Source organism: Amphibalanus amphitrite, unplaced genomic scaffold (genome assembly GCF_019059575.1).
Source record: "Amphibalanus amphitrite isolate SeventyFive unplaced genomic scaffold, NRLGWU_Aamphi_draft 002481F_arrow, whole genome shotgun sequence".
Classification (NCBI taxonomy): domain Eukaryota; kingdom Metazoa; phylum Arthropoda; class Thecostraca; order Balanomorpha; family Balanidae; genus Amphibalanus; species Amphibalanus amphitrite.
The window spans coordinates 1-17,104 of NW_024883913.1; the positions used below are offsets into that span (position 1 = coordinate 1).

Sequence of the window (17,104 nt, forward strand, 5' to 3'; positions counted from 1 at the left end):
GGGTCGAACTCCGTCGATAAGATTATAAAGAATGCAAACTACGTCGCTATCTATATGTATTAAAGAAACGTTTCCAAGCCACCTGTTTGAAAACTGTCATATGTGTTCAGGCTCTGATACGACATTTGGCCCAATCCGGTACATTTGACCGCTCTGCTTCCTCAGGTTCTGGGAGCGTGAGTACTGCCAGCCGGCCGGACACGGTGCGACCTGCTCACACAGCTGGTCCCGCTGCCAGAAGCGGTACCTGTACAGTCTCCGACATATGTACGGTCTGGAAGGGCGTCGTGTCGCGTTCGAGAGCCACTCCTGTCGCAGACTACAGGTGGGTAGGGCACGCGGTGGGATCACTGCGGCAATTAGCTGGTGCCTCAGTTTTACAATATATCGTGGGATGAATAATGTGTATCGATACTTAGCACAGAGTTAGAGCGTAACCTCTTCTTCAACATAGGACCGCTAGTATGATATGCATTTTAATTTTGTACTCGTTTACGGGCATAATTTGCCAATGCAACTGTGAATAACGATGCACAGTACAAGATGGGCCATCACTCTGGTGTTCTGGTCTGGATCTGATGATACCATGCTGTGACTGATCGGCTACTGGTCCATGTAGTCGGTACAGCCACGGAGTCCGTCCGCCATCTACTGAGGTTTCATCCGCTCGCTCTCTTACACTCCTTCCTACCCCCAGGAGCGCTGCGGACAGAGCGTCTCCAGCTGCGGCGGCTGTCCGTTCGTCGGATTCGACGCGGCGTCGCTGACGTCTCTGTTGACCTCAGAGGCTGGCCTGGAGCCTGCTGAGGTAGCGGCGCTGACGACAGAGACCGGTGAGGAGCCGACTGTGCGCTGTCGAAGGTATCGGTCACTGCTGATGCGTCGAATGTGTGGGCGGGGTGGCGCTCAGGGCGAGCGAATGCCTCGGGATGATAGTGTGAGACGAGATGAAGCAAGTGCCTTCCCTCAGACAGACAATGTGAGACAAGATGAGGCAAGTGAGCTTCCTCAGGTAGACGGTGTGAGACCATATGAGGCAAGTGGGCTGCCTCTGGTAGACAGTGTGAAACGCGCTGAAGCCAGCGGTGCGGAGGTCGGTAACTTGATCGCGAACAGTGACCGGGGCGACATCTGCGCAAAGACCGGGCTGCGGGAACGGATCGTAGATGGAGCGGGCTGTGATTCGGTATCCGGCAGCTCGCGACCGCCGGGTACTGCTACACTGGGGAACGAGGAGCCGACGCCTTTCAGAAAACCCAGCGAGTTTTTCCGTAGTCTGCTGAACCTCCGTGCAGATCAGGGCATCGGTGCTTCTATCGCAAATCCCAAAGTTGAAAATAGTTATAAAAAATGACACCTTAGTGGGCTGAAGCGGCTAACCAAATGTTCAATTCCAGGCACCAATGAATACTCAAGAGTGTGGTACCGAACTGTGATAGCGATATCAGGGCATGGGCTGATGCATAGATAACATGAATCTTTCATGTTACCTATTCTATGGCTGATGGTTTCGACATAAATGTGTGAATGTGTTTTCGTTTGACTGGCATTAAATGCATCAATCTTCCCACACACCTGTGACTATTATTCCATGCTAGATGACGGGGGATAGTAGATATCACTTGCCTCGCATCAGTGTATATGTTACAGCCCGAGTTTGAGAAATCAGTGAGTGTGCAAACTCCCTAGGAAGTTTGCAAACTCCCTGACCCATCAGTGAGTCCGGTCAGGGAGTTTGAGAAATTCCAGAGCGATTGGGACAAATAAAAACAAGTACATATGTAGCATATGGGTAGCATACGTGCCGTCCGTGATGTTAGAACAAAGGCGGCTAGTTGTAGGGCCTATTGAACCGTCGCCCGCTGACAAAAAGCTTACAGACCATATGCACACCATAAATACCTACTTTGATTTTAAACTGTTCAGTGATCCAGCCCAAACATGTGCCGCCGCTTCATTCATCCATGCATTTATTTAGTTCACGTCCCAATTAAAATCCGTTCTACACAAGTGCTCCACACTTGTGCCTATACTTTAGCATAAATGACCAACTGAGCTGTTTCTACTTTGATATATTGAGCAGTGACTTTGAATAGCTACACTTGTGTGGAACGGATATAATTGGGCCGTGAGCTAAATAAATGTATGGCTAAATGAAGCGGCGGTACATGCATGGGCCGAGTCACTAAACAGTTTAAAATCAAAAGTATGGTGTGTATATGATCTGTGGGCTATTTGTCAGCGTGCGTAGGTTATATAGGCCCTACAACTTATAGCCGCCTTTGTTTTATTTCTCAAACTCCCTGAACGGTTAGTGAGTTTGCGAACTCCCTAGTGAGTTTGCGAACTCCCTAGTGAGTTTGCAAACTCACTGACGGGTCAGGGAATTTTCAAACCACCTAGGGAGTTTGCAAAGTCACGGATTTCTCAAACTCCCTGTAATACATATAAAGGGGAGTGACGGGTGTACACATGCATCATTCATATCCAAATATGTGGCTGTTAAATACCCCATCTTTTTTCCCATTTCTGGTAATTATGAATATAGGATTAATGTGAATGTCGATGGATTACATAAGTGAGTGCCGTCACGATCAAGGAGATCTCATGTAACCGTGCGGCGTGCATACTTTCTCAAGCCAAACCAGTGGGCAGTGACATTCATTTGTTGGCTTTGAAAGCTGTATTCGTCAATCGTCTTACCTTGTACGTATTTTTGACTTGCAACGTCTGTCTATCTACTTTTGGCCGTTCTTTTTATCTTTTATCGAAATATCGCATGAATAAAAATCATAAGCGTCTCTTGCGGATTTTTTCAAAAAGGTTGATTGATTGATTGATTGATTTTGCATTAATTCTTGTGTTCCCTATATGAGCTTTATCATATACATCCAACATTAATGTTCTACCATTACTACACCCGGTATTCCGCCTCAATGTGCCGGATCGTGATGTATCAGGTGCGCATTTATTTGTGAGCTCCCAGAATATGTGGTAACGTCCTCACCATTGATGTACCGTCTTCATGTGTTTGTATCCAATATCCCTATTCCGAGCAGATTTATTTTGCTATCAGCAGTGGCGAATATTCACGGCACAAAACGCAACCATATGCATGGGTGTCTTAACGTCATCAACTGCAATATCTACTGGTTTGGTATCTTTACACGCTATCAGCGGTCTGCTCCGATCTCAGAAGCCGGTCGTGTAGCTGACGGCGTCACCGGTCCCCACCGTCATCAGCGTCCCGGGCTGGTGGATCAGATCGACCACCTTCTCCGCGTACGCCCCGGCCGGCGCGCCGCGACTCCGGTCCGTGACAAACACACTGTTCCAGTACTTGCCGAAGCTGCCTCTGGTGAGGGTGCACGGGACGTTAATCTGATCGGCGAGGAACTTGAAGAGGAGCGCGCGGCAGCGCAGACCCCCACGGCTCACCTCTCCAACGGGCAGCACGTTGCTGGCCCTCTGACGCCGCAGTTCGGAGAGCTGCCGCTCCGCTGACCAGGTCGGCAGCTGGTCTCGGCTCACCGTGCCGCCCATACGGTCCGCCACGAACTGTGCCAGCTCGGCCGCCTGCTGGAGCTCACAGTCGAGAGGTGCTACCGTTTGGCGGACGTAAGACACGTAGGCGGCCAGCCGGGGGTCCTCGGGCGGCACCGGCCGCGCCGGGGGACGTTCAGAGACGGGAGATGTGCCGCGCGCGCCCCGGTCGGTCCGGCGCGGCGAGCGACGCGGCGGCGACTGCTGCGCGGCTTTCGTAGCGGCGTCATCACCGGCAGCATCAACGCGGGCGGGACATACTCCAGAGTTGAGCAGAAACACGAACCGGCCCGGACAAGGTGGTCTTTCTAACTCAGTGATCAGATCAGGTAAGACGTCGCCGTCCTCGCCGCGGCCCACGTCGAAGAATCCGTCCGTCAGCCGATGGTAGGCCGTGAGCCGACCGAACTGGCTGTAGAGCGCTGATATGTTCACCTGCAGGATCACCTTCAGAGCTGAGGTGGCACGCAGTCGGCGGAGCGCTGCGATCGCGTCCGGGTCGGCACAGAGCTGCTCTGCTGCCGCCGGGTCGGCTGACTGCATCTGCAGGGCCTCGACAGCGGCGCTGCGCACGGCGGGGTAGTCGCTCTTCAGCAGGTTCAGGATCAGGTTGACGCTGTGGTGTTCGACCAGCGCGTGGCGCGCGCGCAGGCTCATGCTGATCACTCCGAGGGCCTCGCAGACGGCGACGAGCAGAGGTGCGCTGCCGGAGCCCAGACAGGCCAGTAGGCGGTCACACGCGCGACTGGTGGCCACCATTGGCCGCACCGACTCCTGGCCGGCCATATTGGCCAGTGCGGTCGCAGCGTGCGCCGCCGTCTCGTCACAATCACCACTCAGGCGGTCCACGATCTTCGCCAGGCCTTCGGCGGCCTGGCGACACGCGTTCTCATGTCCTCTGGTGATGGCGGCGAGTGCAGCAGCCGCCGGACCGATTGTCTCCTGCACGCCGATCATGTTGAGCAGGATCGGCACGGCGCCGCGGTTCACCATCTCCTCCTGCGCCTCCGGCAGCAGGGCGAACGCTGCCAGCGCTCGCGCACCGCCGCGCTGCGCCGCCGGCTGCGTGGAGCTGAGCAGAGAGCCGACGATTACCGCCTCTGCGCCGAGCTCGCGCATGGACAGTGCACACGGCCGATCACTGCCGAGGTGACCGAGAACTTCCCCGCATTGTGCCAGAACCTGAGGGTCGCTGCTGTTTCTGGCAGTCTGCACCATCAGTAGGAGACCTCCGTTCCGGTGCATAGAGCGGACGCTCTTTGGATCGAGTGTGGCGTGCTCGAGGACCGCCACAATCCTCGCCGCGTGCGCTTCTTGTGTGTCTTCTTCAAGCAGAGTCAGCAGGTCCTCAAGTCCTCCAATCTCCCTCAGCCGTCTACGCCCCTGCTCGGTGTACATAGCCTTCCGCAGTGCCTCCAGGGCAAGGTCCACAAGCACCGGGGGTTCAACTCGCACCAGCGCCAGCGCGCGCTCTATCCCAGAGCTGTCCACGAACACAGGTACCGCCTGAAAGTCCTGGAGCACAGCCAGCAGGGTGTCCAGACAGTTCTTCAGCACGTCCGGATCTGATGAAGTCAGCCGGTGGGTGAGCGCGGGTACAGCTTCCCCGACGAGCAGCGCCGCCTGACCGACCGGCTGCGACGCCACCCTGAAGAGCGCTCCGCTGACGAACTCGTCAACCACAGGGTCGTCGTCGGCGACCAGCCTCTCGATGAGGCGCGTCAGTCCCCCGGCGCCGCCGTCGGCGAGGAAGGACGTCTGTACGGTGGCGTTCCCGGCCAGCTGGCAGAGCGTCATCGCGGCCATGCGACGCACGCTGCGGTTGGAGTGACCCAGGTGGTCGAGAAGGAGGCGCAGGATATCGTACTGCAGCAGCAGCTGCTGGTTCACCTCGGCCTCGTGCGCGAACTTGTAGAGCGACTGACAGGATTTGAGCACAAGGTCCTCCTCCGTGGCGTTCAGCATCAGCGCCACCGTGTGCGGGATGTGCGTCTCCCATTGGAACGGCGGCTCGACGCGGCCCGGCTCCACCGCCTCGCCCTTCTGAAGCGGCATCCTGAGGGCGGTGGCTGGAGGCGGAGAGAAGAAAACTCGATGGACGCTTTCGTTCTTCTGACTATCCTGAGAGTATTCCAGGAGTGGATACCTCAGCTTTCAGAAAGTTAGCTGATATGTGAGACAGATTGCAAGCTTTACACAGACTCGTCTATCTCAAAAGACCACGTATTGTGAGCTAGAACGTAAGTGAGAACAGATCAAAATAAGTTAAAGTTGCAGTAAAGTGTCCCGACGGGCCCTGGACCCTTGGGCTCCCAAAAGGTCAAGACTCTAAATATACGCAAACGGTGAACAGCCCGAACAGCCCAACTATGTTGTAGTAATCTTGAGCCCAACGAGCAACGAGCAACGAACGACCGAGAGCAATAATTTCGGCAAGGATTTCGGGAGTTATAAATCGCCTGCCTTGTGAGATTATCGCAACTGCACGTGGTAAAATGTTATCGGTATCACCGAGCTAAGCGTTGTACTCGCCATTCACATTTTAATGGCGCCCCGGAGCTAAAAACGATCCCCCATATGCGGAAAATACGCATAAGATACGTAGCTATCTCAATAAATGAGATACGCGAAAACTGAAAGGGATGTTTCAAAACGACGCCTTTTATAGGTGTGTTGTATGACTTTACGCGACTTGAAATCTTAGAGTTACGTTACATAAGATCGGCACTTTGAGCGCCGTTTCACAATCCATCATAAATGCTAAACGGCGCAGAAACCTAATCTCCGGCGGTATTACCTAATCACTGTCGTTTCGATTTAGTCGGCGACGTCTGATGGCAGATTTGGTGCGCCAGAATTCCGGTCACGTGCCGGCGTATTTGCCGCCGGCTGGCACACGTCCCAAGCCTGATCACTTATGAACCGGTCTAGACAAGGCTCCTGTAGAGACGTGACTGTGAAGTAGGTAGGTATATTTATATTATGTTCCATGGACATAAGAGTACATCATCTAGGACGCTACCTACTTCAAAGGCGCCTAATTGATTATTCATGTTATGTGCCTATCAAATCGTTTAGCAACTTTACGCTAGAAGAAATAAATCAGTCAATAGCAAAAAGTGTCTTTTTAGCGTTTAGCGAAAAATAATGTTTGGAGTTACGTTTAGCAAAAGCAAAGGATTTGAACTTTGGTTTGGTCAAACCCGTATCTCACTATTGCCTCGTGTAGCTCACGACACAATGCAATACACATTGCCGTAATCATACGACCTATAACAGATCATCCTGAACGCTGACAACCGCTGGTCGGCACGCTCCTTTCCATCCATCAAGTAACCAATTCTCGTAAACCATCCCTCACGATACAGCCGTTCGACCTAATACAGCCCCCATCCGCCCGCGCCGGCCATGGGCCGATTTTCCCTCCTCAGGCGCCCTGGACTAACAAGCTGTCCGCACACGAACACTCCAAAGGGTCATAACTGACCGAGAGATAACTGAGTCGTGTTCTCCACTCTCGTAAACCAGTGAGCCGGAGCCGTCTCCGCCCCGGCGCGGAGGGCGGCGAGCGGTGCAGCTATTGAATGTGAGCTGTTCTCACCCGGTTGTGGCGCCGGTTATGATGATCAGACCTTGCCGGCGGCGAGTGGTGGACGGTGAACATCAAACGGTCTGAGGGTGTCCGGCTCGTGTGCGGCTTTATCAGATATGTCATCGCTATGCTACTCTGCATTGTTCGGCTGGTCCTGTGTCATGACACGGCTAATGGCGTCCTGTTGCTGAAACCCGGATGCTGCAGTTGACGTTGGTTCGAACTTGACATAGAAAACAATCATATCTTTCCCAACTTCAATCTCGTTTTGTGCTCATACCTTATTTTATCGATCTTTATTACCCCTTCTCTTGCATGGATTGAGCTCAAAATATATGTTTACCTTGTTCAACCATATTACAAGCCAGTCTCATATAGCCAGCAGACTTTGATGTTCACCTCATATTTTGGCAAATGGTGCTCATTTATACGGCCAATGTGTCGCTAGTAAGCACACAAATTAGCGTGCCCTGTTTGTGCCGTACTAAATGTAGCGGAGCAAAGGCTGCAGGAAATTAGAGGGAGTGATTCGGAATGAATGATGGCTTCAGCGTTAATTAATAGATGTTTTCAAAGACAGAAAGTTACCTTCAGTTTGTCGATGAGCTTTATATAGCTCTTTTGTCTATTATATATTTAGAGATAAGAGGTATTTTCTATTATAAATTACAACTGGCTTATGGAATAAATGGCGCAAAATGTTTCGCTTTCAACCCTTCACAAAATGTATACCTACTCGTATCAGATACCTATCGCATTTTCAATTTAATAAGAAAGTGCACTCGTATTCATGGCCAATTCATCTAAAAAAGTCGGTAGCTCAAACACCACATTGCGTTGAATCAAAACGTGACCCGGCCGTTACCATGGGCGTCTCTCGGCTTTATCTGCAGGCGCAATGGACAAACTCGGCACAGGCGTGGTGCACTTGTTTGTCCTTACTTCTCACCAGTTCCACCGTCTCATGTGTTTGTAACAGGTCACCGGGCGTGGGCGTCTCCCCACGCTCGTGTCTCCGGTCGTAACAGATGGGAGGGCGTTGTCGCATTGCATAGTGTTGAAAGGCTATGTCTGGGTGCAATAAGTGAACTGTGAAGAACAGAAGATCGGAATCTTAACCCGCGCCGGGCCGGTGCTCTGAAATTCCGCGCCGGGCCGCGGGGGGGTGTTTGAACACCCCCCTTCTAACTCGGCTCCTGGGCCACGTAGCGACACGCGGTAAGCGGCAATCGAAAGAACGTCAAAAATAAGGACGAAAACACTTCGGTCATTTTTTTGGTCAGGTCAAAGGTCAGGTCACCAGAGGTCACCAAAGGTAAAATGTTGACTATTTCAACATTTTGGAAACTGCCAACGGCTATCTCGGGAACCAATAGAGCTACAGCGCCGCAAAAAAGCGCATTCGATAGCCCTTTTACAGACCTTTCTGAGTAATGTTATCAGATTTGACCTCAGGTCAACGGTTTAGCCTCCAGAGGGCAAAAACTCCAAAAATAGCCGTTTTTACGAAAAACGTTTTTTCGGCAATAACTTTTGACTCAAAAGAGCTATGACATTACTTTTGCCAGCATCGTGTTCCTCTCGTCGAGACGCGTCGAATGAACTATAATTTGACCTTGAAAGGTCAACTTGAAAATTTGACCTCAGGTCAAGGTCATGACCTGACCGGAAAAGGTCATGTTGCATATCAGTCGATCCGCAACGTCGAGCCGAACACATCTAAGGCGTTTTCAGCGCTCTAGCACGCCTCTATCAGAAGTTATCATCGAAAAACTGTTAGATTCTGTTCGTGACCTGAGATGACCTCGGGGACATAACGAGGGGTCACAGTTGCCATTTTCTGGTTCAGTGTGTCTATTTTACCTACATCTCGACGTTTGAGAGTGTCTAGAATAGCGTTCGTGCAAAACAGGCGCTTTTCAATTTTCTCCCATTGACTTATAATGGAGAGGCCGCAAAATTGACCTGACCTTAGGTCACCGATATCAAAATTCCGAGATAAACATTTTATAGATAGTGTTGCTCTAATCAATCGCTGAAAGTTTCAAGGCAATTGTTCAGTCGGTGTAGCTATGACGAGCATTCTTATTTTTTCTGAGGTGAGGTCACTTGGCGTGACCTGGTGACCTGACCTAAGGTGACCTGGGTCTGAAATTTTCACAACATGTGCGGAAAAGATGCACAAACAGGTGTGCCAAAAACGGCGGCGCTCCGCGCCGCCGTTTTTGAGATATCTGCGAAAAACCGCAAGGGGGGGGGGTGTTCAAACACCCCCCCCCCGGCCCGGCGCGGGTTAAAGTGGTGCTGTTGATGGTTAGTGGTTACCAGGGTTGTATACGACTCAAATTTTTGGTGAGTCGATTCAGAAGAGAGTTTCCTAAAACTGAATCGACTCGACTCATGATTCCAAAAACTTTAATTGAAATGATTCGATTCAACTCTTGACTCAAACATGACAAGAAATATATGAATCAATTCGACTCATGATTCAAGCATATTTTCAGTTTAACGATTCGATTCAACTCATGACTCAAGGGTTCTGTTAAATAATTTGAATCAACTCATGACTCAATTCTGATTTAACACATTGGACAGACTCATCAAATTATTCAACATAAAATGTTTGTGCAAACCCAAGAAATACAGGTAGTCGTAAAGCAGGCGTCACACTTATTTCTGCAACCATGGAGAGGCGCTGTACCCAGAGATGCTAATTCTAATCAACCCAAACCAAACCAAACCTAATCAAACCTGGCATAACCTAACACAGCCTACAACCTAAAACCTACCACCTAAAACCTAAAATCTAAAACCTAACCTACAGCGCCTCTCCTTTGTTGCAAAAAGAAGTGTGACGCTTGCTTTACTATGTAGTGAAATACATTCATGGGTGCATACTGCATATGTAATTCCCGACAACTAGTGAACTAACTACATGTAGATATTTTAAAAAAGCTAACATTAACCATTTTATTTATGTATGAAATAAAAATAAAGAAAAACATGTTGCTATTATTATTGAAACCACATAACACACCTTGCATATACCTATAATGTAAATAAAAATGTCAGCAGCAAATCAATATGTACCTAACTACGTGCCAGCTGCAAGCCAGCACAGTATTGATTTCTAAATAAGAATGCAAATATGAAGCCTTTAATATATGACAAATATGAAACCAAATGTAAGGCTAATTAGAATCTCAAAATGCAAAGAAAAAACATTTTGTTCATGCCCTGTTGCCATGTGGCCTTGAGAATTTAACAGACAAGGTTTAGGGCATAATCCAATAATGTAGTGTGGTTCACTTTTTAAAGGTATAAACACATGACGTCAATTATCTTAACCTTAGCTTTAGCTTGTCATAACTAATTAAACTCAAAATAAATAAACCAATTTTTATTAAATTTACAAAAAAATACAACACCGAGCCTAAAAATGGGCGTTTGCGTTAATTATAAATAACAAAGTTAAATAAAACATCACTTTCCAGTTGATTTGCGTTATGGTAGCGTTTTTTTTTTTAGCTATGGTAGCGCCGCTACGATTTTTTGCTTTTCCTTTACGTTTGGGATATGGCAGCAATTATGATTGTCGACAGAAATTGCTAATAACTTACAAATACTCTTATCTATGCAAGCTCGAGAAACATTTGTCCACGTTAATGACGTCATACAATTTTAATTTGAAACCAAATTATGTTATATTTTTTCTTAACATTTATCATTTTATTATTTTCTGGCTAAAAAGATCAAGTTCTCATATCGTTTTAAATCTGTTCCTATTCATTTATCAGCTTGAATTAAATAAAAACTTCATTTTTCATCTTGTTTACGAATAGTTATTTGCGACGTCATGCGCGACCACGAATTAGGAATTGTGAACCATCGGAAAAGAAAAATGTGAGGGTTATTGATGGTCTTTCTAGACAACTTTGATAGACAATTATTTAAGGTTTTATTTCAATTGTAAACTGGTATCTATCTCATACTTGTTAGTGTCCCTTACTAGCACTCACAAAGCCAACCCAATGTGAGTATTTCAGTAACAGTCCACAGATGTAGTGATTGCATAAATACAGGCTGAGGCAATTGCAATGCTGACTTGCCAAAGTTGAATATAATAGGTAGCTGATGCCAGCCAAAACATTACAGGTGCTCACTACTTCACTAGTAGTTTCATGACTTTTAAAATAAGTTTATCTTTCCTGGTGGCTGGAGCAGACTGTGACAAGTTCCTTGAATCGATTCAAAATGTGACTCGCGTTACCTTGAATCGACTCAAACTCTGACTCATGTGGCCTATCCATAGGTGAATCGACTCGACTCATGATTCATTAAGCTTTCAAATTATTTGATTCGACTCAACTCATGACTCGAAGAAAAACGACTGATTCTGGAGTCGATTCATGATTCAACTCTGAGTCGTATACAACCCTGGTGGTTACGATGGGTTTTGTAAGGTAGGCATGACTACAATATTTTTGTTTACAAACATGACACTCCTTTACGGGTCACGTAATCATGCAACCAAACGGACCCGCACTTCAATTTGTGCAATACCGAAACTTTTACAAGCTTGCGCAATGCCGGAGCTGGAACACCTACCCCGACAAAATAAGCTCATGCTCTCCAGTATTGCAGATTACCCATGAGCCTGACGACACGTGCCTGGCCAGTTGAACGTGACTCCTGTCCCGGCTGCATCCAACACACCAGCTCTCTGCCATCACCATGGCCCACTACCCACCGACGCCAAGAGCAGCTGTCTCTCGCCACCCCTCACCCGCCGGGGACGTTCGGAGCATTCATCATCGGCCAGTTTTTACGCCGAACCTTTGACTCAATGTCTGCGTGCATGCGGCAGAGGTGAACTGTGAACAGGGTGAGAGGGAGAGAGCACCAAAGGGCCAGGTGTGCACGGCACAACACCTGGGAGGACGCAGACGGGAGCTCGACAAAGCCAGGGCATTGCACTCGCCGGAGAGAGGTCATGAATACCCGGACGATTATCGAAAAATGAGGTGTGAACGCTTGTGATATTGATATTTAAAGTCTGGCGCAGCTTTTGGAGTGGTCTTTATCACCAATTTATATTCGCAAGTGTTACGAGTGCCTGTGTGCAGGGTAGCATTGGTTGATATAAAAGATGTGTGTAAGTAGGTACGTTCAATTCTTTAAATTCATTTCGCTCTTCAATTTACATGACCTATCGTATAACCCGCGCCCTGCTGGGGGGGGGGGGGGTGTTTGAACACCCCCCCTTGTGGTTTTTCGCGAATATCTCAAAAACGTCGGCGCGGAGCGCCGCCGTTTTTGGTACACCTTATCATACATCAATTCTACACATGTTGTGAAAATTTCAGACCAAGGTCATTCAAGGTCAGGTCACCAGGTCACTTGAAGTGACCTCACCTCATAAAAAGTTTCAATGTCTGTCATAGCTACACCGAGTGACCGATCGCTTTGAAACTTTCAGCGATTGCTAAGAGCAATAGTATGTACAAAATGTATATCTCAGAATTTTGATATCGATGACCTAAGGTCAGGTCAATTTTGCGACCTCCCCATTATAAGTCAATGGGAGAAAATTGAAATGCGCCTCTTTTGGACGAAAGACATTATAAACACTCCCAAACACCGAATTACAAGTGGTTTAGACACACTGAACATGAAAATGGTGTCCGTGACCCTTGCTTATGCCCTGAGGTCATCTTAGGTCACGAATGATATCTAACAGTTTTTCGCGAATAACTTTTGATAGAGGCGTGCTAGAGCGATGAAAACGCCTTAGATGTGTTCAGCTCGACGATACGGATCGACTGATATGCAACATGACCCTTTCCGGTCAGGTCATGACCTTGACCTGAGGTCAAATTTTCAAGTTGACCTTTCAAGGTCAAGTTATAGTTCATTCGATGCGTCTTGACGAGAGGAACACGATGCCGGTAAAAGTAAGCTCGTACAAGGCTTGGGTCAAAAGTTATTGCAGAAAACTGTTTCCGAAAAAATCGGCTATTTTTGCAGTTTTTGCCCCCTGCAGGCAAAACCGTTGACGTTAGGTCAAATCTGAGAGAATTACCCAGAAAGGGCGTTAATAGGGCTATCGAATGCGCTTTTCCGCGGCGCTGTAGCTCTATTGGTTCCCGAGTTATGCGTTGGCTTCTTGGAAATTTTCGACATTCGACCTGGAAATCGGCGAAATTTTGCCTTCAATGACCTCTGGTGACCTGACCTTTGACCTGACCAAAAAATTGACCGAAGTGATTTCGTCATTATTTTTGACGCTCTTTCGAACGCCGCCTTCCGCGTATCGCTACGTGGCCCAGGAGCCGAGTTACAAGGGGGGGGGGGTGTTCAAACACCCCCCCCCCCCCAGCAGGGCGTGGAAATCCAGGACCCCCAGCCGGGCGCGGGATAATTGCCCGACTAAATGCGAAAAGCACTAGGCATGTGAAAAAAAAACATGCGAAATCGAAATTTGCTTACATCATCGCACTACATAGGCAAAGTTAGACACTTACTCGTACTTCAATTTCAAACGTTTCAAAGGTCTATCCGTATTGCCTTGAACGCAAGATGAGAATAAGGTATCTTTCACATGACGTGCACGTCTGAGCCGCTTAAAGCGTCTCTACTTCTGCCGTGCTGTCCGCGTTAATTGCACCACACCATGGTTGGATCCATTCCCCTCCCTCCCATCTGAATAAGACCGCGCCGCGCTTCCTTGTTCCTGCCACCCCCCCCCCCTCTCCTGGCCTGCGTCCCTTCCGGCTCCCTGCGACACGGCCTGAATGGGGGCGAAGTGTGCCGCGCATCTGCTCGCGCTATTCATAATTTACATTTATCATGGAGCCGTTTTTGTAGGGCGCCATTATACGGTGAGTTGCCGGCGCGCCGGCCCGTCCGTCCCCTCTGATCGGCGCGTGCTGGGGCGGACCGGGGCGCTCATCTGGCTTCAATCTTACCCATGGAAGGTCCAGAAAGTCGAAGTGCTCTTAGACCTGTAAATTTCTGTGGACAGAAAAAAAAATAACCGTGAAGTGAAATTTGTTTCTGTTTATTTGTTGAACCCCGAGGAGAGAGACGAATCGGGTTCATAGATTCAATATCTTTCAAATTAAGCATAGATCGGTCTCAGGCTGAGCTGATGTGGATAAATTAGCCAAACCTGGGTTACCAATTACGATTCGCGAATCGCGATCCCCCAAGTAGCGCTTTCATTATGACAGTGACTGAGCGAAAAATGTTTCTGCGTCATCATTTATACTCATCATTTCCGCTTTGGCCTCTGTGTTCCCCTCGAGTTTCGAATCGATCACAGCCAATATAGCGATAGGTTGGCCAGATGTGCCATGGGGAATAGGGGTTCACTGTTTAAGATGACAAGTCTAACTTTTTGGATGGCTCCTGTACTTTATCGAACATTGTAGTGACGAGCTGTGCCCGATCGCGTAGTGTACATATGTTATGTTTGTTTGTGTATGTTTGTTGTCATATGTTTGTATCGTGTATATATTCTCTGTACCTAATGTGTCCGCCACTGCGCGTGTGGACCTCCAGGAACTGTGCACCGTTCTACATGATAGCGCATGCGCACTATTCGTTACCACTTGGTACTGTTAGTACAATGGTCGCCCAATTGTGTGCAAATACATTCGACTTCTAACTGGAGCAGGACTTTGAAGAAGAGAGGCGAAAGGAAGACGGAGGAGGCTGAAGGCTGACGACGGAGAGACACACGCACAACCGACCTTCAAGGTCGCACCGAGCTACGGTCGAGCGAGGTGGGCAACACGCCCTTAAAGACGCCTCTGATTGTAGCCACGCCGGTACCCCTGGTCGGACCCGGTATACTGACACGGACCTTGCCACTGGCTCTGGCTCAGGCTGTCTTAGCGGACACGCCTGCCAGTCCAGACGCTCTCCTAAGAGCGAGTGCTCGGCTACCGCCAGTCTGCCGGGCCCAACAGCGTTCTGCTGACACCCACCGATACCGCTCGCCGCACCGCAAGTGCCGCAGCGATTCGGGCGCTCCAGGCGAGCGTAACGGGAGTCACACCAGTCCGCGCCGCCAGGCTCTGCCCGCTGTTGTATTCACGGACGGCCCTTCTTTAGATTGCTGACACAGATTCCATAGATTGCACAGATCAGCAGGCCGTCCGTAGAATTACACTGGTGACCCCGACGTGATTCTCCAACCCAGTCATGCCGGACGCCACGGAGTTGGACAACGCAGCACCGCGTGGCCCCCCTCCCGCGACGGTGTCCAACGGGCCTCCAGCTGAGACCGCTCAACGGCCGCTAGCTTCGTTCCGCCTGCCGCCATACACGCCAGAAGAGCCCGATCTATGGCTCCTACAGGTCGAATGCGCGTTCGACATCAGCGGCGTAAGCTCCGACGAGCTCCGGTACAAACTTCTAGTCGCCAACCTGCCAGCGACTATCGCCGTCCAGGTCAAGGACGTGATAAGAACATCAAGGTCATTCACCGCCCTGTGCGACGCGCTGAAGTCTCGCCTTGCGCAATCCCGGGCCGACAGGCTGCAGTCGCTACTCAGCCGACAGCAGCTCGGCGACCAAAAGCCGACGGCGCTCCTCCGTTCCATGAGGAACGAGCTGGCCGCCGCCGGGGACGCTCCCGTGGACACGGAGCTGTTCCGGACACTCTTCAAACAACGTCTGCCGCAGCCCGTCCGCGCTGCCCTGGCCCTACTGCCGGCCGACAGCGCACTGGACGCGCTGGCAGAAGCGGCAGACCGATACCTGGACGCCAGCGGACCGGACCCGAGGGTAGCGGTCGTCACCGCCCCGCCGCCGCAGCCTGCGACACCGGCACCGGCTCAACCTTCAGCCGGACTAGAGGCCGTCGTAGCGACCTTAGTCGCCAAGATGGACAGCCTCCAGGCCAGCCACCGAGGCCTCGAGGCCAGCAACCGGCGCCTACAAGACGCGCTCCGACGGGATCGTGGCCGGAGCCAATCCCGCCGACGACGGGCGCCTAGCTCATCACGGCCGCCGACACCAGCGCGCTCTCCGACGCCGACGAACGAAGACGACCTCTGCTGGTACCATCAGCGGTTCGGCAGCAGGGCACGCCGCTGCGAATCGCCATGCAGTTGGGCGGAAAACTAGGCGGCCCCGCGCTCTTGGCGCAATGCGCGGGCGCACTTCCCACCGCCGCGCCGCTCCTCTTCGTGCGGGACACGAAGACCAATCATCAATTTCTGATTGACACCGGAGCGCAGGTCAGCGTGCTGCCACGCCGCTGCCTGCCCAAGAAGTCCACGCTGACCCCTGCTCCTGCCGGCCAGCAGCTCGTCGCGGCAAACGGCTCGCCAATCGCCGTCTACGGCACCTGTCTGCTGGACGTCACGTTAAGCCGCCATCACAGCCTGAAGCACCGATTTTTTGTCACCGATGTCACCACACCGATCCTGGGCACCGACTTCTTGGCCGCACACCAGCTCGTCGTCGACGTCGCCAGCCAACGCCTCCTGCGAGACGGCACCGTGTGCGCCAGCGCCCAGCGGTCACGACTGTGCTCCATCGGCGTGCGCCTCATCCACGAGCAGGCTGCTGCTCGCTATGCCGCCGTCCTCGCCCGCTACCCGGACGTAACATCGCCAGCGCCCGGCCCGGCACCAGTCAAGCACAGTGTGACACACCATATCGTCACCACCGGGCCGCCAGTGCACCAGCGGCCACGGCGACTGCGACCAGACCGGACACACATCGCCAAAACAGAATTCGACAAGATGCTACGGCAGGGCACCATCCGCCCGTCCAGCAGCAGCTGGGCCTCGCCTCTCCACATGGCGCCCAAGAAGTCTCCCGGCGAGTGGCGCCCCTGTGGGGACTACAGGGCGCTGAACGCCCGCACTCTGCCGGACCGGTACCCGCTTCCCTACCTGCGAGACTTCTCGGCCGACCTGCACGGGTGTGCCGTCTTCAGCACGATCGACTTGG

General features: G+C 50.9%; 1 protein-coding gene and 1 long non-coding RNA gene across 2 annotated transcripts; one reads left to right on the forward strand and one right to left on the reverse strand.

Moving 5' to 3' along the window:
* Positions 1-167: 167 nt before the first annotated feature.
* Positions 168-2,801, forward strand: LOC122377045. The gene is made up of 2 exons (XR_006255757.1): positions 168-325; positions 698-2,801. It is a non-coding gene; the product is annotated as an uncharacterized LOC122377045 (long non-coding RNA).
* Positions 2,802-3,192: 391 nt separating this feature from the next.
* On the reverse strand, positions 3,193-5,598 carry LOC122377044 (armadillo repeat-containing protein 3-like). The gene has a single exon (XM_043357010.1). The coding sequence runs from the start codon at positions 5,596-5,598 to the stop codon at positions 3,193-3,195; it is 2,406 nt and encodes an 801-aa protein (XP_043212945.1).
* Between the last annotated feature and the right edge of the window lie 11,506 nt (positions 5,599-17,104).